Raw genomic sequence first — 21,266 nt, 5'->3', positions numbered from 1 at the left:
ATTAATACTTAGTTGAGATTTCTTAAGCCAAATAACACGCCTTGAATGTATTCCGAGGGGCAAGCTCTAGAATACGCGTGACCATAGTGCAAGCCGAAGGAAATTTCTTTGACGAAAAATCCTCCGGCCAGAACGGGAATCGAACCCGAACACCCGGCATGATAATGTGAGACGCTAACCACTCGGCCACGGGTGCACCAAGCTGCCTGGGGTAAATCGATATTACAAATACATGAAAGTAGGAGGAGCTTTTGTTCCCACCGAAATGTGTTCACTAACAGAGACATTGAAACCAAATCATTATTAAAGAGTTTAACGATGTAATTCTTCAAACATATCCAAAATCAACAGATAACCTAACGGAATCCTACGTCAACTATGCGTCAACTCATTTGTTAACTTCATTCATAAACAGCCTGTACCTCATAACTAAATATACTTAACAAAAATGACAAATGAACTATGAAGCGTTCAACGCCACTTTTTCAATGATCATATTTTACGAGATATCGATCGATATCGATATCGATTCATTTCTCCATAAACTTTTTATTTGTGGGGAGTAAATATTTAAGAGTATTTGTTGTATGGCGTGCTTAATTATGCTAAATTATGAACTCTGAGCGTCATGTACGGGCTATTACGGAAACGGATGTTTGATAAATAAATATAAATGATAATTCACAGAATTCACTTAAAATCAAAAGAAAAATTATATTCCAGTGAATATCCATGGGTGGGCAAAAAGAGAAGGAAAGTCTGCAGAAAATCAAAGTGAACATCGCTATATAGCGTTTGCATTGAAAAAAAAAGGATTTTTTCGGATGGTGATGAAAAAAACTAAGACAGATAATTGAGTTTGAAAAATTTCCCATGGAAGGTAATTCGATTAGTTTCCTTGCAAAGAAAATCTACGCCCTTGCGGGCGGCCTTTCGGCAGTTAACCGGAACATTCGCCATGGCGAACGAAAACATGCGTGTTTTCGCCATCACGGTTAGATCTCGACTGATAGAGCTGTCAATTTTTTATGCTGACTCATGGGTGCCTATGATTGATGCAGCATGGGTAGTTTGGTCAGTGCGTGTGAAGGAAAATCGTAAATTTTTATCCATTTCTTTAATGCAAACGTTAAGCAGCGACGTAAATTCGAGCGATCTAGGGACGAATGACCTTAGGGTTACAGTACCTTAAAAAACAAGAAGTGAACTGAACTGAGCTGAACGCATGGACTTGAGACTAGATGAAACAAATTTCGCCTGCGACACTCATTGAATTTTATGCTAAATGCTTGTTTTCCAGTATTGTTTTGATTTTTTAAGTTCCCAACGCAAAACTTCCAACCTGTTTTACGAAAAACATTTACACATGTACACGCGATGTTCAAAGTCCATGTTTTTGTTGTACACGAACATGCTTTTCGCTAGTGTTTAATGTTCATTCCAAACACGCCCAATGATGCACAAACACAGACAAAAATAAATAAAACAAAATAAAAATAAAACCTTCCTGAATTTGCCACCCGTGGCACATTGAACCCATCAAAGTTCAGACCGATAACGTGCCTATCGAGTCTGTACAAAATACTGAGCAGCATCATTACCGCCAAAGTTTCTGTCCACTGCGAGGAAGGATGCAGGAAAAATACGCATGGCTGCAAAGATCAGCCCATCATCAACGCAACCATAGTCTGCCAGGCTGTATATAACCAGCTGAACCCAAGCATGGTCTATATCGATTACAGGAAGGCTTATGACTCCATACCTCACTCGTTTCTCGTCCGGGTATTGGAGCTCTACAAAATTGAAACCGCCGTCGTTAGGTTCCTGCAGCATGCGATGAGGCAGTGGAGTACGTCTCTGCACCTTAGTGATGGGGAAATGTGTTGCAGTCTAGAACGCTGCAGATAAAGAGGGGGGATATTCCAGGGCGACTCTTTCAGCCCGCTTTGATTTTGTTTGGCACTGAACCCCCTCAGTAGGACGTTCAATAGAAACAATCATGGCTATTAAATAAGGTATGGCGACGGCACCCACGAAGAAGTGACCCATACCGTTTACATGGACGATCTCAAGGTCTACGTTGATTCACGTCAGCGTCTAGGTGTAGCTATCCGGGTTGTCGAAGATACAAGCAGGAACATCTGCATGAAGTTCGGCTTGACAAGTGCCGCTGTGTCCATCTGCTGAAAGGACAACTCACCGAATCCGGAGGCTACGAGGTCTATGCGAGTTTATACAAGACATTTTTCGTGGCTAATCTTACAAATACCTTGGATTCCAACAGCTCACTGGGACTCGCCACTCCGCCATCAAAACGGAGCTGCGAGACAAGTTCTTGAGTCGAGTGAACTGTGTCCTAAGGACTTTCCTCAACGCGGGGAACAAGGTACTCGCGATCAACACATTCGCAGTTCCCCTGCTGACCTTCAGTTTTGGTGTAGTCAAATGGAGCAAAACAAACCTAGAAGACCTTGAGAGAAGAATGAGGAAAGCATTCAAAGAGCCGGAATGCACCATCCTCAATCGGCACAGGAGAGAGTCTCACTACCACGCAAAGAAGTGGGACTTCGAATAGTTGACATATCTGCACTGTGTGTTGCCCGGGTACGACAACTGCGCGAATACTTCGCAGAACGCGCCAACCAAAACGCGCTATACCGGGCTGTCTGCGCCGCCGACAGAGGATACAGCGCTCTGCACTTGGCGCAAGCGGAGTACCAACTCAACTGCAATCTGCAGACAGTGGAGGAGAAGATTGCAGCTTGGAAGAAGAAGGCAGTGCATGGCGGCCACCCCCATCAGCTGGACCGGCCACACGTCGACAAGGCCGCATCTAATCTGTGGCTAAGGCGTGGTGAACTCTCTTCAGTAGTAGAAGCCGACATGATAGCCATCCAGGACAGGATAATGCCGACGAGAAACTGCAGGCGGTACGTCTGACATCAAGACGTTGATGACATTTGCCGGATGTGCCATCAACCAGGTGAAAACATAGAGCACATTATGGGAGGCTGTCCCGTTTTGGCCAACGCAGCCTACACCGAGCGCCACAACAACGTGGCCCGTATTGTTCATTGACAACTGGCGCTGCAATGTGCTCTACTGGAAGACAACGTACCAAACTACAGGTACCTGCCTGCGCCTGTCCTAGAAAATGACCGTTTCGAGCTGTACTGGGATCGCACTGTTCTGACCGACCTCTCGATCCAGCACAACCGCCCAGATATAATGGTTTATGACAAAAGCGACCGCAAAGTCACTATCATCGATGTCGCTATTCCGTTGAACCAAAATCTGGAGGAGACCCACGGTCGCAAAATTTGTAAGCACCGACCGTTGGCCGTGGAGCTCAAGGAACTGTGGAGGCTAAGGGAGCTCCCAAGAATTGTTCCAATCACTCTCTCTGGAACTGGAATTGTCCCGTAGAATCTTCTGAAAGTGCTTAAGGGGTTGAACATGGAGAAGGAATTGGCCAAAAGTCGATCATCCTTAGCACCTGCGCGATTGTCCGACAATTCCTAGGTCAGGACTGAAACAGCACGAGCATGCAGATACGTGCATTCCGCAGAGCTTTGTCGCCTTTTGGCTTTCAGAAGCCCGGGGGCAGGTGAATATTCTGGCTAGGTTCGCCTTCGTTAAGAAGTGAGATAAGTCTGCCAAAAAAAATGTACAGATGACACGCGTTGCTCACATCATAAACAAACACAACGTTTATATTTCATGTACAAAGTACAAAACATACAACCCATTTTCGCAGTATTCATTGTTCTTCGTTTCCTTTGCGAGTTTTTGGATAAAAAGGATAAGAGATGGGTGGTTTTCGAGAGTTGGAACTTTTAATAAAATGGAAGCTGTATGACTATTGCATTTGTTTTCCATTACGTAATACCGTAATGCTCCAAAACCTGTAGAGTTTACTACGACTACTTTGCAATCTAATAAACATTAGACACAATTTTATACGATAGCAACAGGACATAGTAATCTTTACGTTCTATTTGGATCATCCCAGTAATATTTAATTAGATTCGAAATATGTCCGGAATTATGGACAATTTGTTTGCATGTTTAAGTACGAGGGTCGTTCAAAAAATAAGTTTCAGTGCCTCAGAAATCGCGGAAAAATTAAGTTAGGACGAAAAACAAGTTGTTTTTCGTAATCTACGTTTTGACGTGGGACTACGTCTAACCGGAGTATATGGGGGGTAAAATGAAAACCTAAACACAGAACATGCAGGAAAAAATGAAAGATTCCAAATGCTTATAACTCGTACATTTCTTACTGGATCGGAAAGATGTTTTCATCAACTGATAGGGAATATTTCTTCGCTTCTATCGCAATTAATAAAATGTTATTTTTCATTCGATAAACAATTGAATAACTGTAAAATGTTAAGCGTTATCTAAACGCCCTTACTGCCTCGTTTTGATTGGCCCGATTTACGGTTTCCCCAACACAGTCATCATAACCAAGCAGCGTTGGGGAAACCAGCATTGCAAATACATGGAAGTCGGGGGTATTTTTGTTCCGACTGAAATGTGTTTCTCTAACACAGACTTCAAATTCATGGAGTGTAGGGAAATTGGCATTGCAAATACATGTAACTCGGGGGCATTTTTGTTCCATCTGAAATGTGTTTCCCTAATACATACTTTAAATACATGGAGCGTGGGGAAATATGCATTGCAAATACATGCAAATCGGGGGTATTTTTGTTCCGACTGAAATGTATTTCCCTAACACAGACTTCCATGGATTGAGCGTGGGGAAATTGCAAATTCATGCAAGTCGAGGGGCATTTTTGTTTCGACTGAAATATATTTCCCTAACACAGATTTCAAATCCATGGAGCGTGGGGGAATTGGCATTGCAAATACATGCAAGTCGGGGGCATTTTTGTTCCGACTGAAATGTGTTTACCTAGTACAGACTTCTAAACCAAGGTGTCATCATATCAAACGTAAAAGGAATGTCATTAAATTTACTTGTAACGAAGAACATAATCATGAAACATGTACTGTAGGAATAATATTTAACTTGAGAAAACATTGTATCATTAATATTTAAGTATGTAGCCTATATTTGTTTGATGAAAATGAATGAATAAATCTATCACAATTCATGAATTGACCTTACATGGCATTATACAATCTTTTTACTCACAAAGCAAATATATTGGATTCAATTGAATTCGGAAATTTTTTCATTCAATCAAAAATTTAATCAATACAAACAAATGATTGCTAAGCTAAGGTAGTCCCACGTCAGCCTTGCGGTTATATCATATATATAACCCACCCAATTTTTATTTCCTATTTTTCTACATAATCGTCGTAACGTTCGAGGCATTTTTCATAGCGTGGCACGAGTTTTTCTATTACGATAATGCGCGGCCCCATTCTGCTCGCGTAACTCAAGATCAATTGAAAAAATTCAAATGGACTGTGTTCGAGCATCCTCCTTACTCCCCAGACCTCGCCCCTAGCGACTATGACTTATTCCCGGTGATGAAACAGGCGTTCGGCGGTCACCGATTCGATAACACTGAAGAAATTCGTGACGCAGTTACATCGTACTTCAAAAAGTTGGACGCTACGCACTTCGCGCTCGGAATAGAAAAACCCGTGCCACGCTTTGAAAAATGCCTCGAACATTACGGCGGTTATGTAGAAAAATAGAAAATAAAACGTCGATTACGAGAATCTCCTTGTTTTGTGTCCTAACTTTATTTTTCCGCGATTACTGAGGCACTGAAACTTATTTTTTGAACGACCCTCGTATTACGGTATTTCAAGGAGCGGGCATTTTATTCAGTTTTCAACTTCTAAAAATCGTTTTTCAGTCGACGCGTTATTCGAACGGAATGCTCAAAATGCAATGTTCCAATAGTTACGACCAATGATCTCTAGATAAGCATAAATCTTAATTGTTTCAAATATTTGCGCTGTAACAGGAATAGAGCAATATGTATACATTGCTTCTCACCCCAACAACTTGTGTGTAATGTTATTATCAATATATCCGTAATTTTAAGCGAATATCTAACGCCAAGATAAAAATGTGAAAATGAAAATCTGAAAACGAAAATTTTTCACGAAGTTCGAAGTTCTCTGTACTTCTAATTTTTTCATCGAGTGTAGATAGCATACGAAAATAACGAAGAGGAAACGTTTCAAAAACTTTATAAATCTTTATAAACAATACGTGTTTGAGTGATGTGTTTGAATGATGTGTGTTCGTCGGTTGTTTGTTTGAGAAGCTTTGATTAATATAGTGTATATTCCATGTTTTGAAACGATCGTGTTTTGATTAATCATGTACATTTATACAAGCCGCAGTATGTTTTGCGACTATGTTTTTAGTTTTTTTAAATACATTTTGTTTTGGGATTCATGGTTCCGAAATTCAGTCCTATCAAATAACGGAAAGTGGGCCAATATGTCATTCTCTAATTTAGTGTGCCACTAATTTGTGCGAAAAATACGACACAGATTCTTCCCCCTCAATGATATCAATTCGATAACTACAGCTACCAATTTCCCCATAAAATATAAATATCAACTCAAGTTCCAAAATATGATTTCTCTTATCTTTAATTAAGGTCATTACTTTCATAATTATTACCCCACCCTTAATGGGCCGCATCAGTTCAACTTCCCACATACGATTTCACGGTAAACTTGCATCTTTATTCGGACAGTTCCGATTACTCAGTGCTCCCTTTCTCTCTCCGATTTGAGCACAACCACCCAAGCAGCAGGCAAAGCAACGCCGAACTCGTTTGAGCTCCAGTAGCAGTCGAAAATATTGTTTGTGGTTGTACAACCTTTTGCAACCTCTGCTTCAAGGAACTCACCGTGCTTTCAACTTTTCCAAATAACCAGCTCCTCACCGTTGTACTTTTCATCTCTTCTTCATGATTACATCCTTACCTTACAGTACCCACCCTTCCACCTCCCCGTAACCAACACAAGCACGTCGTAACATGAAAAGTTTTCCTCGCTCATAACCCAAACAAGAGTAACTTTTACAGTACACATTGAAATAAATGTGGATGAAAGTTTTCTTTTCTCCTCCACACCGCAGAAAAAGTTGCCAAAAAGCATACATCTTGCTATCTTGCTACCTTTCTCACTCCCCGAACACTGGAAACCGCCATGAGTTGAAATAAATAGGGACCAAGTTTCACCATCTGAACTTGCCACTTCGGGTCGGTACCGGGCGGTGGGCTGTTGCTGTTGTTAGGTGGTAGGTTTATTTTTCTAGCCAATCTCAAGTGTCCAGTTTAACTTTTGCCAAACGGTTCCATTACAAGCGCTGGGAGATAGCAGGTGGATCGGTTGGAGCAAGCGCAGTTTATTTTCGGTAGTTTTATAGATGAAACAATGTTACGCCGAGGACTTTACTAATGAAATTCACGATCAGCTGTTAAGCGGTCGATTCGATGTGTCTCGTTTCTATTTTCAGACGAATTCCATCTTTGGGTCTGATTCCGGGCACCGCTGTGGAGAAATCAAGCTTCGATTCACTGAGCGTTGCGAAATTGAACTTTGACAACAGCATAACTAAACATATTTTGGTCACCAATACACCCATTCGGATTCCTGGTAATGAAGAACTCAATTAAATACCGTCTATTCAATTCAAACCTAATGCAACTCACCGATACAGTTTCTTGGTCCCTCACCGAACGGAGCGTATGCATTTTCATCGTAGCTTTTCGTTTCGGGGTCGAACCGCTTCGGATGGTATCGATCTGGATCAGGGAAGTATTTTTCATCCGCGCTGTAGGCGTGTATTGGGATGATCACTTGGGTACCCTTCTTGATCACCACCTCGGAGTCGGACACTTTGTAATCCTGTGTGCACTCTCGATTCAGTATTGGTAGTCCGGGATACTTCCGCAAAGTTTCCTTGACACACAGATCCAGTAACCTCATTCGAGCTACCACATCGTAGTTTATCCCCCCCATAGACTCCTTCAGCGCTAGATCTATCTCCGTCTGTAGTCTTGCCATCAAATCCGGCTGCTGACAGAGCTCGTACAGTGTGAAGCTAATAGTCCCGGCTGTCGTCTCCGTTCCGGCGACGTAGAACAGGAAAACATTCGCAGCACAAGTTCCTACACTCAAGCCGACTTCACCATTTTTGGTATCCTCCTGGCGAAGATCGATCAGCTGCTGGATAAAGTCTCGTCGCGTTACCCCGCTTCGTTCACGGTTCTCGATCTGTTGCGTAACGATGTTTGTCGTGAGCTCAATCACTTTCGCGTCCAACGATTTTATTCCGGGGATCTTAAACAACCCGGGACAAATGAAGGTTCCCGCACTGCGGATACTATTGATCAAACTCTCCCGCTGAGTGTCCCCCAAAACGGTACGGAACGAATCGTTCGGATCGTGGATGCAATTTGCCTCGAATCCGAAGAACACAGTGGCGATTATCTCCAGCACAAAGCGTGATATCATATCGCGCATTTCCATCACCTCGCCCGCAGCGGCAGCCGGCCTCAAATGATTTTGAAGCTTAACGCCCACACCCAAAATAGTCGGAAGCATGTTACGCAGCTGGCCGGAGGTGAAAGTCGGCGTGAGCTTATTTCGCAGATGCTTCCACTGTTTTCCGGCCAGAGCGAATAGATGTGCTGAAAACGGATCACCTTCCTCGTCGCAGTAGACTCCACGGTCCCGGAAGCTGTTGAAATCCTCAGTCATTATCCGATGGGCCAGTTGGGCATCTCTGATCATGATAGCCGGTCGAAAGAACAGGTAGATCCCCACGAGTTGACCTTTGGTTTTCCAATAGATGCTGTTGATAGCCATCCCGATGGATTCCGTCTGCATGGCGACCGTTTTGAGGTTCCCGAAGGGAATGTGAGGCTTCAGATTTGGTAGTCCATGTCGATCCCAGTATGAGTAGATATATTTGAGAACCAAATAGAATACCACGGCGAGCAATGCAAATGTGAGTGTGAAAATCATCCTCGAAGCGGGAGGAATAGAAAACCCCTTGACATTGAATAGATAGGAAGCCACTAGACGATGTATATTTTCCCATCGCCTTTTTATAGCTTCTGTGACATGAAGCCGTGTGAGAAACGCTCACTTGTGATTTGAAATTGTTTATCAATAAAGTAAGATGACTTGGCACGTAGCGTGCCGATGTTAGCGCGGTTCATCTTATCGATGGCGGCTCAAAACAATATGACGTTCGATGCAAGGCGGTGATTGCAAGTTTTTCGATTGATGACACGTTCGCTGAACATGCAAAGCCTGGTCTCAATATTTTTCCCTCCTGGGAGCCGAACTTCATTTTTGAGGAAGTGTATACACATTCCAGAGGCCACACATTCCAGATGAGAGGGTCTCCTCAAAATGCGCAAATTCACGTGAGTGAGTACACGTGCTTCCAATAGTAATGTTCAGTTCGAGAAATCGCTTTCTGCCGATAGCACAGATGGCAGCAGACAGTGGGAGGGAAATTGATAGATTGGCTATCATTTCCATTTCAACGTCGTCTACCTGTGATAATTCACATGAGGAACGTTTGCGTTGGAAGTAGGTATTCTCACAAAGAAATGTGCTTCGAGCGGAAAGAAAATGTGCCACTAGCAACCAAAACGTTCAATTCGATCGATGCTGATACACTCAAGCAGAATATTTATGTGCTATTATGTACTTTACAGTATGAGCAATTCCACGCTGAATCGTCAATCAGTTACCTCAACGATCTTAAACATTGCAAGCTGCTGAGAGCATTTCCAAAATCGGGGACCTTTTCTTCATTGAATCATAACATGAAAAGACCCATTCCATGAGGTTATGCACCAATGAACCAAATTTCAAATTTAGTTTCAGTGAAAAATTGAAAACGTAATTTGAATAAGCACTAGTTATATCATAAATTCCATGAAACGAATTTGATTTTTATGCGCCAACCTCTGAGAGAGGCGAGTTTAAAAAACTACATAATTATATTTAAAATATTTTAAGTTTTCAGTGTTTTTATGTTTCTTGAGATATCTCTGCACTTGCTTAACCAAAATTCATTGGCTATGTACCATTGAATGGATAATTAACTCTACTCGGACCCTTGCTGTTTGTTCTCTTCATTAACGACCTCTGCACGAAGCTAAAATCTAAGAAGCTGTTGTACGCTGACGATTTAAAGTTCTACCGAGTAGTTACATCGACTCTGGATTGCTACGCACTTCAAATGGACATCGAGTCGCTATTGGAATGGTGCCGATTAAATGGAATGGAAGTCAATGCCAACAAATGCTATGTGATTTCTTTCAGCCGTTCTCGTATTCCGCTTTTTATCGACTACAAAATGGGAAACACAATTTTGAAACGTACCAGCACAGTAAAGGACCTTGGAATACTTGTCGACAGCAATTTGAGATTCACTGAACACATCGCCGCAGTAGCGGCCAAAGCGTATTCTATACTTGGATTCCTGAAGCGCACCACAAATCACTTAAAGGACGTGTATAGTTTGAAAACGTTGTACTGCTCACTTGTGCGCAGTGTATTAGAATATGGAGTGCAGGTTTGGGCTCCGTATCACGCTGTTCACATCAACCGGATCGAACGGATTCAAAAGCATTTTGTTCGATATGCTCTAAGGCGCCTAAACTGGAGGGATAGGACGATCCTGCCATCTTATGAAAGCCGATGCATGTTGATCGACCTACCGACACTATCAAGCAGACGAATACTCCTTCAACGTATGCTCATATTTGATGTTCTGACAAACCACGTCGATTGTGTTGACTTACTTGGGAAATTACGCTTCAACATTCCTCTTCGAGTGACGCGTCAAGTGGATTTTTTCCGTCGTTCAAACCATCGCACCTTATATGGGATGAATAATCCTCTGGACGTCTGCTGCAATCGCTTCAACGAAGTTTCAGATTTTTTTGACTTTGGAATGACCAAAAATTTGTTTAAAATTAGAATTAACTGATAAGTTATGTCTGTGCGTTACATTTTTATAGCGAAGATATTTTCAATACACATTAAATGCTTGCTCGAAGAGCCGTGGGTAGATCTAGGTTTAATTTTGTAATTTATGAGAAACAAGCATTTGAAAAACAGGTATTTTTAAGTGTTGTCACGTCACAAAAATAGAGCTTTTTTTTTAAATTTATCAGCTGAACCTAAGTTCAAACCTTTTTATACTTGGGTTTCTCTGAGCAAACAATGAGAGTCAACAACCCACAACATTGGGTTGAGATCGGTCCACAAATAGAGGAGTATCAACTGTCTCAAGAAGTCGTTGTCACGTCACGCAAAGTATACGATCCATTCCAGCGTGACGTGGTAATATTTTGACTTAATACAAACATTATTTTTGCGTTTTTATGTATGAAACACACCAAATTAAACGATGTTTTAGGGAAATTGAGAAAATTCACTACAAGAATCATCAGTTGGAGAATACTTTATAGATAGATTGGTTTGTTGTCAGTCAAATACTTTTGTGATGACACAACACCTGACTTTGTTACTGTTTCGGACTGTTCAACATTAATATTTTAAACAGAACTGAAACCGTTTCAATACATACGAATGAACATACTTCTATGTTTTGTCAACAATAGATGAACGTAGATTCCACAATATAGAATTGATTCATTTTTCAATATCCGGTTTGCTGGTAAAAGTATTGAATAACGAAAAATATGGAAACCCCATACGATTTGGGTGTTGGTTACAGGTGTCTTACCAGCGGAAGTAGAATATCGTATTCCGATGTCAATTTAAAATCGAGGATGGTGACTTCCGGCTCATTAAAAACGGATCTAAAAGACCGGAAATGACATGACATTCCACAATACAATCGTGAATGTTAGCGTTGGCATATATCCATGGGTACACGAAGAAGAATGAAAAAAGAGAATAAAGTTTGATAGTGAGCAGATAGGATCCAAGCGAGAGGGAGATAATATTTAAGTGGTAAGAACTTAGCCTTAGAGCGACGTTTGTGAAGTTAGACAAAGAAAGTATACATACAGTTGCACACGCAAACGTCAACGGTTAACGAACAAAGTGAACGTCCAAGTCAAAGTCAAAGTCACCTTCAACACGCTAACATAAACGCCCTTGCACAGGTACGATGCAACACAAAGAGTTTATCAAAAATTTCTGATAGCAAAATAAAATGCGTTCCCCCTGTAGTGAGCGCCACTCGATGAACCAGGATTGTGCTAGCCATTGATGGCAAGCGCCAGAGTGAACGTATAAACAATCACGATGTAAAAATTAGAGGTCGGTATAGCACCATCTCTAATTTTCCCAAACAACGGCATATCGTTGGTTTATTCATTCATTACTATCAACAGGCCTGAACATGAGTGCCCTAATGATACCTAATAAATTAATAACATAAAATACTTAATCTACTTAAAACTATGCCTAACTGGAAAGAGCGGTCAAGAATGCCTTTCTTAAACTGGCGCGAGATAAGTGAAAGTCATAAGATAAGTAACAGCGGTTAAATACACGAGACATACTCGATACGGGTTCGTTGTAACCGTAGTTTGTGCGAGAGTGAGGAAGGCAGAGAAATGTATGTGAACGCAGGTTACGAGGGCGTATATTAAAATCGATCGACTGAAGAAGATCAGCACAATCGATTTTCGAGGAAATTAGATCGGATATAAAAGTTGCCTTCGCTACATCTCTACGTACGCTCAACAAATCGAGTCCGATCAATTTACAACGATCCTCATAGCTGGGTAAGTTCGAAGGATCGCTCCAGGGCAAGTTGCGTAGGGCGAAACGGACGAATTTCCGCTGGATCACCTCAATTCGCTGGACACTATTTTGGTAGTAGGGAGACCATACTATGCACGCATATTCAAGATGAGAGCGCACTAAAGCACAATAAAGAGCTTTGATACAATGTGGGTCTTTGAATTGCTTTGTGATGCGAAAAATGAAACCTAACATCCTAGATGCCTTGGTGGTGATGTATGAGATATGGTCGTTGAACGTTAGCTTTGAGTCTAAGACGATACCAAGATCCTTGATAGTTACAACACGTTTCAAAGAGATATTGCGTATTTTATACGAAAATGTTACAGGCGATCGTTTCCGCGTGAACGATATGACTGAACACTTTGCTGGATTTAAAACCATTCTATTGGTTTCGCACCAATCAGAGAAAATATCGAGTTGTTGGTGTAGGAATATCGCATCATCGACACTATTCACAGTGTAGAACAATTTAAAATCGTCCGCATATGCAAGTTTGGGACACTTTAGACAAAGATTAATATCATTGAGGTAAAGCAGGAATATATAAGGACCGAGATGACTTCCTTGAGGTACGCCCGATGTCACCCGAAAAGGAGATGAAACGATATCGCCGATTTTCACTGACATCACACGATCAGTCAGATATGAGTGTAACCAGTTCAAAAGAAAACTATGGAAACCTAGACGCTGGAGTTTGGCGACAACGATATCGTGATTGATTTTGTCGAACGCGGCCGAAAAATCTGTATAAACAGCATCGATCTGGTTACGAGACTGCAGAGAGCGGGCGATGAACGATGTGTACAGCACCAGATTTGTAGAAGTAGACCTTCTGGGCACGAAACCGTGTTGTTGGTCGGAGATGTAGCTACTGCAGGCGTGTGAGATGAAATTCAAAACTATTATCTCAAATAGTTTGGAGATAGAACAAAGGCAAGCAATACCTCTATAATTTTTGACGTCCTTTTTGCTGCCTTTTTTAAAAACGGGGTAAACGAATGAATTTTTCCAAGCCTTCGGGAAAACTCCACAGCGTAGTGAGCGACTGAACAATAGACTTAGCGGTGAAGAGAGTATGCTTGAACACTTTTTCAATACGATAGAAGGGATGCCATCTGGCCCAGGATTCGAAGATCTCTTAAGATCCAAACACGCAAGTTGTACTTTGCTGGAACTTATAGCAGGATTAATACAGATAGCAGGTAGGCAAGGTACACTACTGGCGGCTTCATAAATTTGCTCATTGTGAAGTCTTTCGCTAACGAAAACGCTACTGAATTGTTCTCGGAATAGCTCACATATGCTTATTTTGTTTGAAGCATCCACATTGTTGCGTGTCATTATGGTTGGTAGTCCTGACTCCTTCCTCTGTACATCAACAAATCTCCAAAATTCTTGTGGGTTCTTTTTCAGATTACTCTGAACACGGTCCAGATGAGCTCCAAATAGCGCTCTGTTCAATTTTTTATAGTCTTTGTTGATTTCTGAGTAACGGGCTTTCCAAAAAGCTCAACGGAGATTGGAAAATTTCCTCAAAGTAGAACGTTTTACCCTCTTCAAACGTTTCAAAAGATGATTAGACCATGGCGGATAACGGGAGTTGCAGGCTGTTTTCTTGGGGACAAATCGATCAATCGCATAGAGGATAACATTAGATAAAGACTGCGTGGCTACCTCTATATCGCTGTCAATCAGAATGTCGTCCCAGCTGATACTTGTGAAGAAACGATTCATTGATGAAAAATTCGCTTTACGATAATTGTAGTAAGTAGATTCGATGGTTTCAATAAAGACGAGTGGTGACGTTTCGATCAACGAAACAAGAAGCGGAGGATGATGACGACATATTTTAACTAAAGCGGAAGGAGCTTTGATCACCGTTGTGTTGTGAACCATTTCTGAATTGGTGAAACATAGGTCGAGCATACGATTATTATCGTTGAGGATTCCGTTCATTTGACATAAACCGGCAACACTAAAACTGTCTAGTAAACGTTCGGTTAAACAGTTCATAGATGAACGTGAAGAATATAGATACAAGTGTTTACTTGTACTCTGAGTCCACCTAATACCGGACAAATTGAAATCACCAAGTAATAGAATGTTGTCAGTCAGTGACATTCGATTTGTTATCCAATTGAGCGAGGAGATGTGCGAATCTATTACAGTTGAGTCGTTTATGCGATCTGGAGGTATGTATGCAATGCCAATATAAGTGATGTGGCTATAGAACGACACGGCAACCCAAATTTGCTCAACAGTACAGCCGTCAGGAGGAAGCAACTCTCGTGATATGAATTACTACAGGTAACTGGTAGATTAAATTTATATAGTCTATTTTGATGAACATACCATAAGCAATTGCAATCGCCTTGTTTCGCAATGTTTCACAATATAAAAGAACATTGAACTCATTTTGTATACAGGTCAACCAATATTTCTTCTCTGTTTTTGAAGCAATGAAAACGCAAAATGGCGCTAAAACGCTAGAATGAAGAGAGCCAGAAAAAAGTCACCATGTTAACAAATTGTCAGCGTTATGACACTTTTCATTTGACACTACTGTAAATTCGATAGGAAGTACCGTTCCTGAGATACAAAGAGGGTTAGGTTCAGAATCACCGGTCGCGTTAGGACCCCACTTCCCTATAGGATGGACATTTGAGAAGGGAAGGGGAGATCTCAGAGGAAAGTGAGAAGTATTTAGAGTAATAAAAAACATAAAAAATAGTATATTGCTTGCTACAATACGGTGAAATTCTCATTTAATACAGCTTATTGACTCTGTGACGTGACAACGCTTCGTGGAGACTGTTTTTCGCACAGAGCGCGTTGTCACATCACAAAATGAATGCCGATTTTTGCAATGTTCTTGCGAGTTTTTCGAAAAACTGGATATACAGGAATCACCGTTCATCTTTTGTTGACAAATCATAGAACAAAGCTTACGTGTATGTTTTGAACTGGAACTGAAAATACAACATTAATGTTCAAAAGTCGGAAACCGCCGCAATACTTTTGTGACGTGACAGGTGTTGTCACGTCACAAAAGTATTGGGCTGCCAACAAGCGAATTGAACTCCAACTGAAGATTCTTATAGGAAATTTTCTCAATTTTACTTTGACATCGTTTACTATTTGAAAATCGTGTGATTTATACATGAAAACGAGAAAACCCCTGTTTTTAGTGAGTCAAAACGTTGTCACGTCACGCTGGAATGGGTCAAAAGTGTTTGACTGTGTGTCTCGACAAAGTTCCATGACGCGACACGATGATTGTACCAGTGAGGGTAATCTAATGTATTTGTTAAAACAGAAAGCAAATTCATTCATTTTTGAGCTTAATTTCAGTTGATAGTAATGACTGATGCGTAAACGTTCCACTATTTTTCACCGCAAACGGATTGAGATGCTCCATTCTTTGTTTTTGAGAGACTTTAAACTTTGCAGTTCATTCGCCTCTAAGCTACAACGAGCTCCGTCTGCTGCCTAAATTCAACTTCGATCCATATTTCCTTGGAATATGTTCACGCCATATGACGAATCAGACTCCAAAAATAAGTACTGATGAATTTCAACATTTCCGAAACAGCGGCGGCTGAAGCGCATCGAAAGCTTTGAAAAGTTCACGGAGACGCAACTATAAGTGAAACAACGTGACAAGACACTTCAAAATGGGTCCTAGAACATTGTTTTTATGTTCGTTCGCGTAAAGGAAGCCATAAATCATACACTCTGTCCAACTTCTATAAGACCAGGTGATGATCTTGCTGCTTTGTGTCATTATAAACAAACAATGATTCAATTTATATTCTAGTGTGTAAGTATTGGCAATTACCATACACTGCATGATATTCATATGTGTGTATGCAAGCGCTGAGCGTAAACGAATGTTTTCGTATTTTTCAAGTGTCAAGTTTCTATAATACCAGTTACATTTTCCGTTGTTGTAGTTGTTTTGATAATCAATCTTGAAAATGTGCTCACGGAGAAAGAAGAAAGACAAATCGATGCATTTCACCAAAAAAAATGCTGATATCAGAGAAATTGCTCGTCGGATTGGGCGATCCCATCCAGTAGTGCTTAATTATTTGGCGAATTCTCAAGGATACGGTAAGAAGGACGCTCCACGTAAATCGTCAGAGAGCTTCGACTTACGGGATAAGCGGGAAATATTTAGTACAGCTTCGAATGCCTCAAAATCGCTCATGGAAATGAAACAATATTTCAACTTCTCTACTACTCGGGTGACAATTCGCAAATGTTGGTTAAAAATCCTCACAGAAAGAGGTTTTAAGAGGTTAAAGCTCCTCATCTTACACCATCTCACATCGGAAGACGTCAGAGTTTTGCCAAAGCTCACATGAACCGACAGTGGGACAAGGTATGTTGTGACAAAGAATGTTTCCAAAAGAATACATTTTGCTATAACGAAAAATTCTTCATTTGATAGGCCATCTTCACTGACGAAAAACGTTCATTCTGGATGGTCTTCATGGTTTCACCGGGCAATGGCGTGATTTACGGAAAAAGGAAATCTGTAAAATTAATTGGGTCGTTTATATTATTTATCGCGGGTTATCGAACTCCAATCGCTATGACGGAGAGTTAACTTCTGGAAACCTGAGAAGGTAACCGAGAGAATTCCGTTAATCATTGAGCATTCTTTTTTATGGAATTCCTATCGCAACGCTGGAGACCTAATATTTGGAAACCTGAAAAGGTAACCAAGAGAACTCCTCGAAAATAATTTAAACCTGCGTTAACAATCGAGCGTACTTTTTTATCGAACTCCAATCCCGACGGCTGAGAGTTAACTTTAGGAAACCTGAAAAGGTAACCGAGAGAATTCCGTTGATCACCGATCGATAAGCCTTCGTACTAAACGGCGCATATTTGATCTAAATTATTTTATCTAATTTTGCTAAATAAACGTTTCAATTTAATGTAAAAATACTGGATTTTCTGCCTCCCAACCTAGCATGAAAAATAAAGATCCACCACAAAGACAATGTACGACGATTTTTGATCCAAGCAATGCAAAATTTTGTAGAATTTAATAATAATATTTCAATATATTTCATATTATTGGAAACTACTTTCATTGAGTGGATATCCGAGTAATCAGTCAATATAAGAGCATTCAAGTTCACATTAGCGTTCTAATAATGATTTGCAAATCAACATGCATATATTTTTTACTTTCAATATACAAACGAAACCTCATTTGCAAAAAACTGACTCACTAAAAAAATGTTGGAATAATTGTATGTATGGTTAAGGTGGAGGCGATCTGGCGTAGTGGTAACATCCATACCTCTCACGCAGAGATCACGAGTTTTTCTTTCTCACTCCCGACATTCTTCCAAAAACGGAAGTAAAAGTGACGAACCAGCCGAAATGTGTTGAAAATCACTATAATAAAGAAAAAAAAAGTATGTATGGTTATATAAAGGGTGTGTCACATCAAATTGCATCACGGAAAAAACGCTGTAGAAATTCGCCCAGTAGACCGATCCTTTTGAAAATTTTAGACAGTAAAATAAAAACTATTATACAACTTTTGGCATTTTCTTTTTATTCATACTTCGGCCCAAGCCCGTATGCTCGCACCTTCCTCTTTACCCCGTCCATAAGGTTCTGTACAACGTCAGGTTGTAGTTTTTGACGTAGGACTACGTCTTTCATTTCTATACCGGGGTATAAAATAAAAGTTTCGAAAACGAAAGCGTTACGCCGGACACCGAGATTTTGAGCGTTAATAGCTCTTAAACAACTGAACGAAATGGTATGATAAACACTTCATTCGAAAGATAAAATGTCTACGCGTTATATACTTGTTACTTTTTCATCTAAAAACTTGTTTCAATAGCCTTAAAATTGGTTTCAAAACAGGCTATTGAAATCACCAATCGGTATATAAGCGAGCGCCGCTCGTAAACCCACTCAGTTATAATTGAACAGCGATTGGAGCATGTTGTCGCTGTTGTTGTGAAGCTCTTCGTTTTTCATGAAAGCGCTGATGAACGGTGTCACCAAGAGCCTGTTTGTGCACCTTAGGCCAGAAGGGAATCCACCAGAAGGAGAGTGATGCCACGGTTCCGCTTGAAACATCGGAGCAGCCGCCACACATACATACACGCGCGGAACCCTCGTTCCGCGTTCCGCGTACCAGTTCCCCTGGGAATTGAAAAATACATTCATGCGAAAGAGTTTATTTTAATGTTTTCTATTCATACAACACTGCAACCAAATACATTTGGTTTTGTGATTTTTCAATCAATCGCAATTGACAGGAAAGCTTCTGAATATTATTTTTCCCCATCAGTAGATAATTTTCGGTTCCCGGAATAAATCGCCACAGAAAACGACTGCAACAGAAACCACCGCTTATAAAATGTGTAGTAGGCTATAAATATTGTGGCGCGGTATTGTATTTCAAAACAAGAATTAACCGGGCAAACGTATCGCCCCAGGCAAACGTAACGCCCCGGGCAGACGTATACCGTCCGACGCTCGCTAGAGCTCGGTCGGACATTGCTAAAGGATCGTATCCTATGTTTCAAACTAACCGGGCAATCAGTGGATCCCAGGTTTGCGTGCGAGACACCGCCGCTTCCGACGGCGGGTCGGCGGTGGACTCGGATTGCGTCATCTTGGCGGCATGGGCCGCCTCGATTCCTTATCCTCGCCAAATGGGGACTTCGTCCCCATTACATTGTCCTCAGAATAAATTTCGAAAAACGAGAACAAGAGAATAAATTTATAATAGAAATGTGAGGCACATGATGTTTTTCCCGCGCCAAATATTTCTAGCCTACTACACTTTTTCTAAGCGGTTGTTTCTGTTGCAGTTGTTTACTGTGGCGATTTATTCCGGTCACCATAATTTTCGTATCCAATATTGGATGCATAACATGAAAAACGGAAAATGTTACACATCGCGAAAATCATGTCATTTTCGAGCGATTATTTGCATCCTACTCATATATTGCTGCGACCCAATACATTTCGTTTTGGATTTTTCAATCAATTGCGATCAACGTAAGACCACGTCTTTCGGAAATTTATTAGAGGTGCAATGAATCTTTAGGAATTCCCGCTCTACGCGCACTGGCAAACGATGTTTACTCAACAGTTTCTCAAACGAGAAATGGGTGTTGTGAGAAAGGATTAGCGAACGCAAAAACGACAAACGGGAGAAAGAGATGTTTGAAGGTTGAAGGAAATTAGCAGAAAACATCTTCATTTTATCTTCCGAATAATGTGATTATCATAGTACTTCCTTTTGCCGGAAACAGATTAATAACGCTCAAAGGAGGAATCGATTCCTCCGAGGAAATACCCAGCGCAAATTAGAATCGACTATAGATTGCGCCATTAGTACACAAATAACTTTATAATGCAGTTTCATCAAAGTGATTTGTTCGATATGGGGAAATATTCACTACATCATGTCATGTATTTCATATTCTTCACTATCAAAATCCATATCCATGGCACCTATCGGTATCGAATTGTCATCGACAACACGATTTTCGCTAAATGCTCTCTTCAGTTCGGCCTGCAAAAAACTTTCCTGAACTCTAATACATCAAATTAGGAGCCCTGAAAAGGGCTGCTGATTATATGCTAAGCTAATAGCACGCTCTCCTCGGATACGATGGGCCAAGGACATCCTTGGGCATAATGTGACGCGCTTTGCGTGGATAGCATACAAATTGGTATCTTCGAATAGGCCTCCTGCAGTACCATAACCGCGAAGTTTGACGAGCAAGTCGGTTTTGAAGTTCCGGGCAATTCCACAAACCAAACGCTGCAAAGGTAGCTTGCGGATCAGCAGTTTGTTCGACCTCTGAAAGCGACGAATTTCACTTAAAGTTCCCGGTCGATAGCGATGTGGCTTCTTCACGCTTTCTGCGGCTGGTGCACTTATCCGAGCTGCTTTCATGGTGCCTTACCACCGAAAGACTAACGAGCTGTCTTCTTGGTCCCAAACAAACAAGTCCTCACGGTGCGAGAGTAGAGTAAGAAATGAACGAAAGCAAAGGAAGCGTGATATTATATACCATAAGAGACCCTCTTTATTATATTCTTAGCTTAGCCTGAGAGAGAAAAGAATAACATCGAAGTAATTATACAGTAATGTATTTGAATCCGGACACTTTGTGTTACATTCAATATCATACCGCAGCCACAACATTTCGTGCATGCTGAATTAATACGATTGATTAGTAAGTATCAAGTAACTATCAGTAACTATATTAGTAACTATTAATCGCATAAATTGAACATGAAAAAAAATTTTATGGCTGTGGTATGATTTTGAATGTAATGCAGTGTCCGGATTCAAAAGCATTACTTCTTTTACAGTACAGTTAACTCAACTGAAAATTTTTCAGTTCGGCCTGCAAAAACGAAATTAATTGGAAGAGTACAGCATAATGCATAGACGTGAGTATGAGCTTCCCCATCTCACATTCCAATAGGATTAATGGGCT

At 40.9% G+C, this 21,266-nt stretch overlaps 2 protein-coding genes across 10 annotated transcripts in view; one reads left to right on the top strand and one right to left on the bottom strand.

The window, feature by feature from the left end:
- Positions 1-21,266, top strand: part of LOC129777510 (histone-lysine N-methyltransferase 2D) — a 578,056-nt gene that overhangs the window by 202,509 nt on the left and 354,281 nt on the right. The window lies entirely within an intron of this gene.
- On the bottom strand, positions 6,209-10,803 carry LOC129772967 (probable cytochrome P450 6d5). The gene is made up of 3 exons (XM_055776510.1): positions 10,782-10,803; positions 7,665-9,074; positions 6,209-7,605 (listed from the first exon to the last, which is right to left on the bottom strand). Exons 1-3 carry the CDS (start codon positions 10,801-10,803, stop codon positions 7,430-7,432), a joined length of 1,608 nt encoding a protein of 535 aa, XP_055632485.1. The 3' UTR covers positions 6,209-7,429.

This window comes from Toxorhynchites rutilus, chromosome 3 (assembly GCF_029784135.1).
Source record: "Toxorhynchites rutilus septentrionalis strain SRP chromosome 3, ASM2978413v1, whole genome shotgun sequence".
Taxonomy (NCBI): domain Eukaryota; kingdom Metazoa; phylum Arthropoda; class Insecta; order Diptera; family Culicidae; genus Toxorhynchites; species Toxorhynchites rutilus.
The sequence above is the reverse complement of the archived record's forward strand: the minus strand, read 5'-3'. Positions and strand labels throughout refer to the sequence as shown.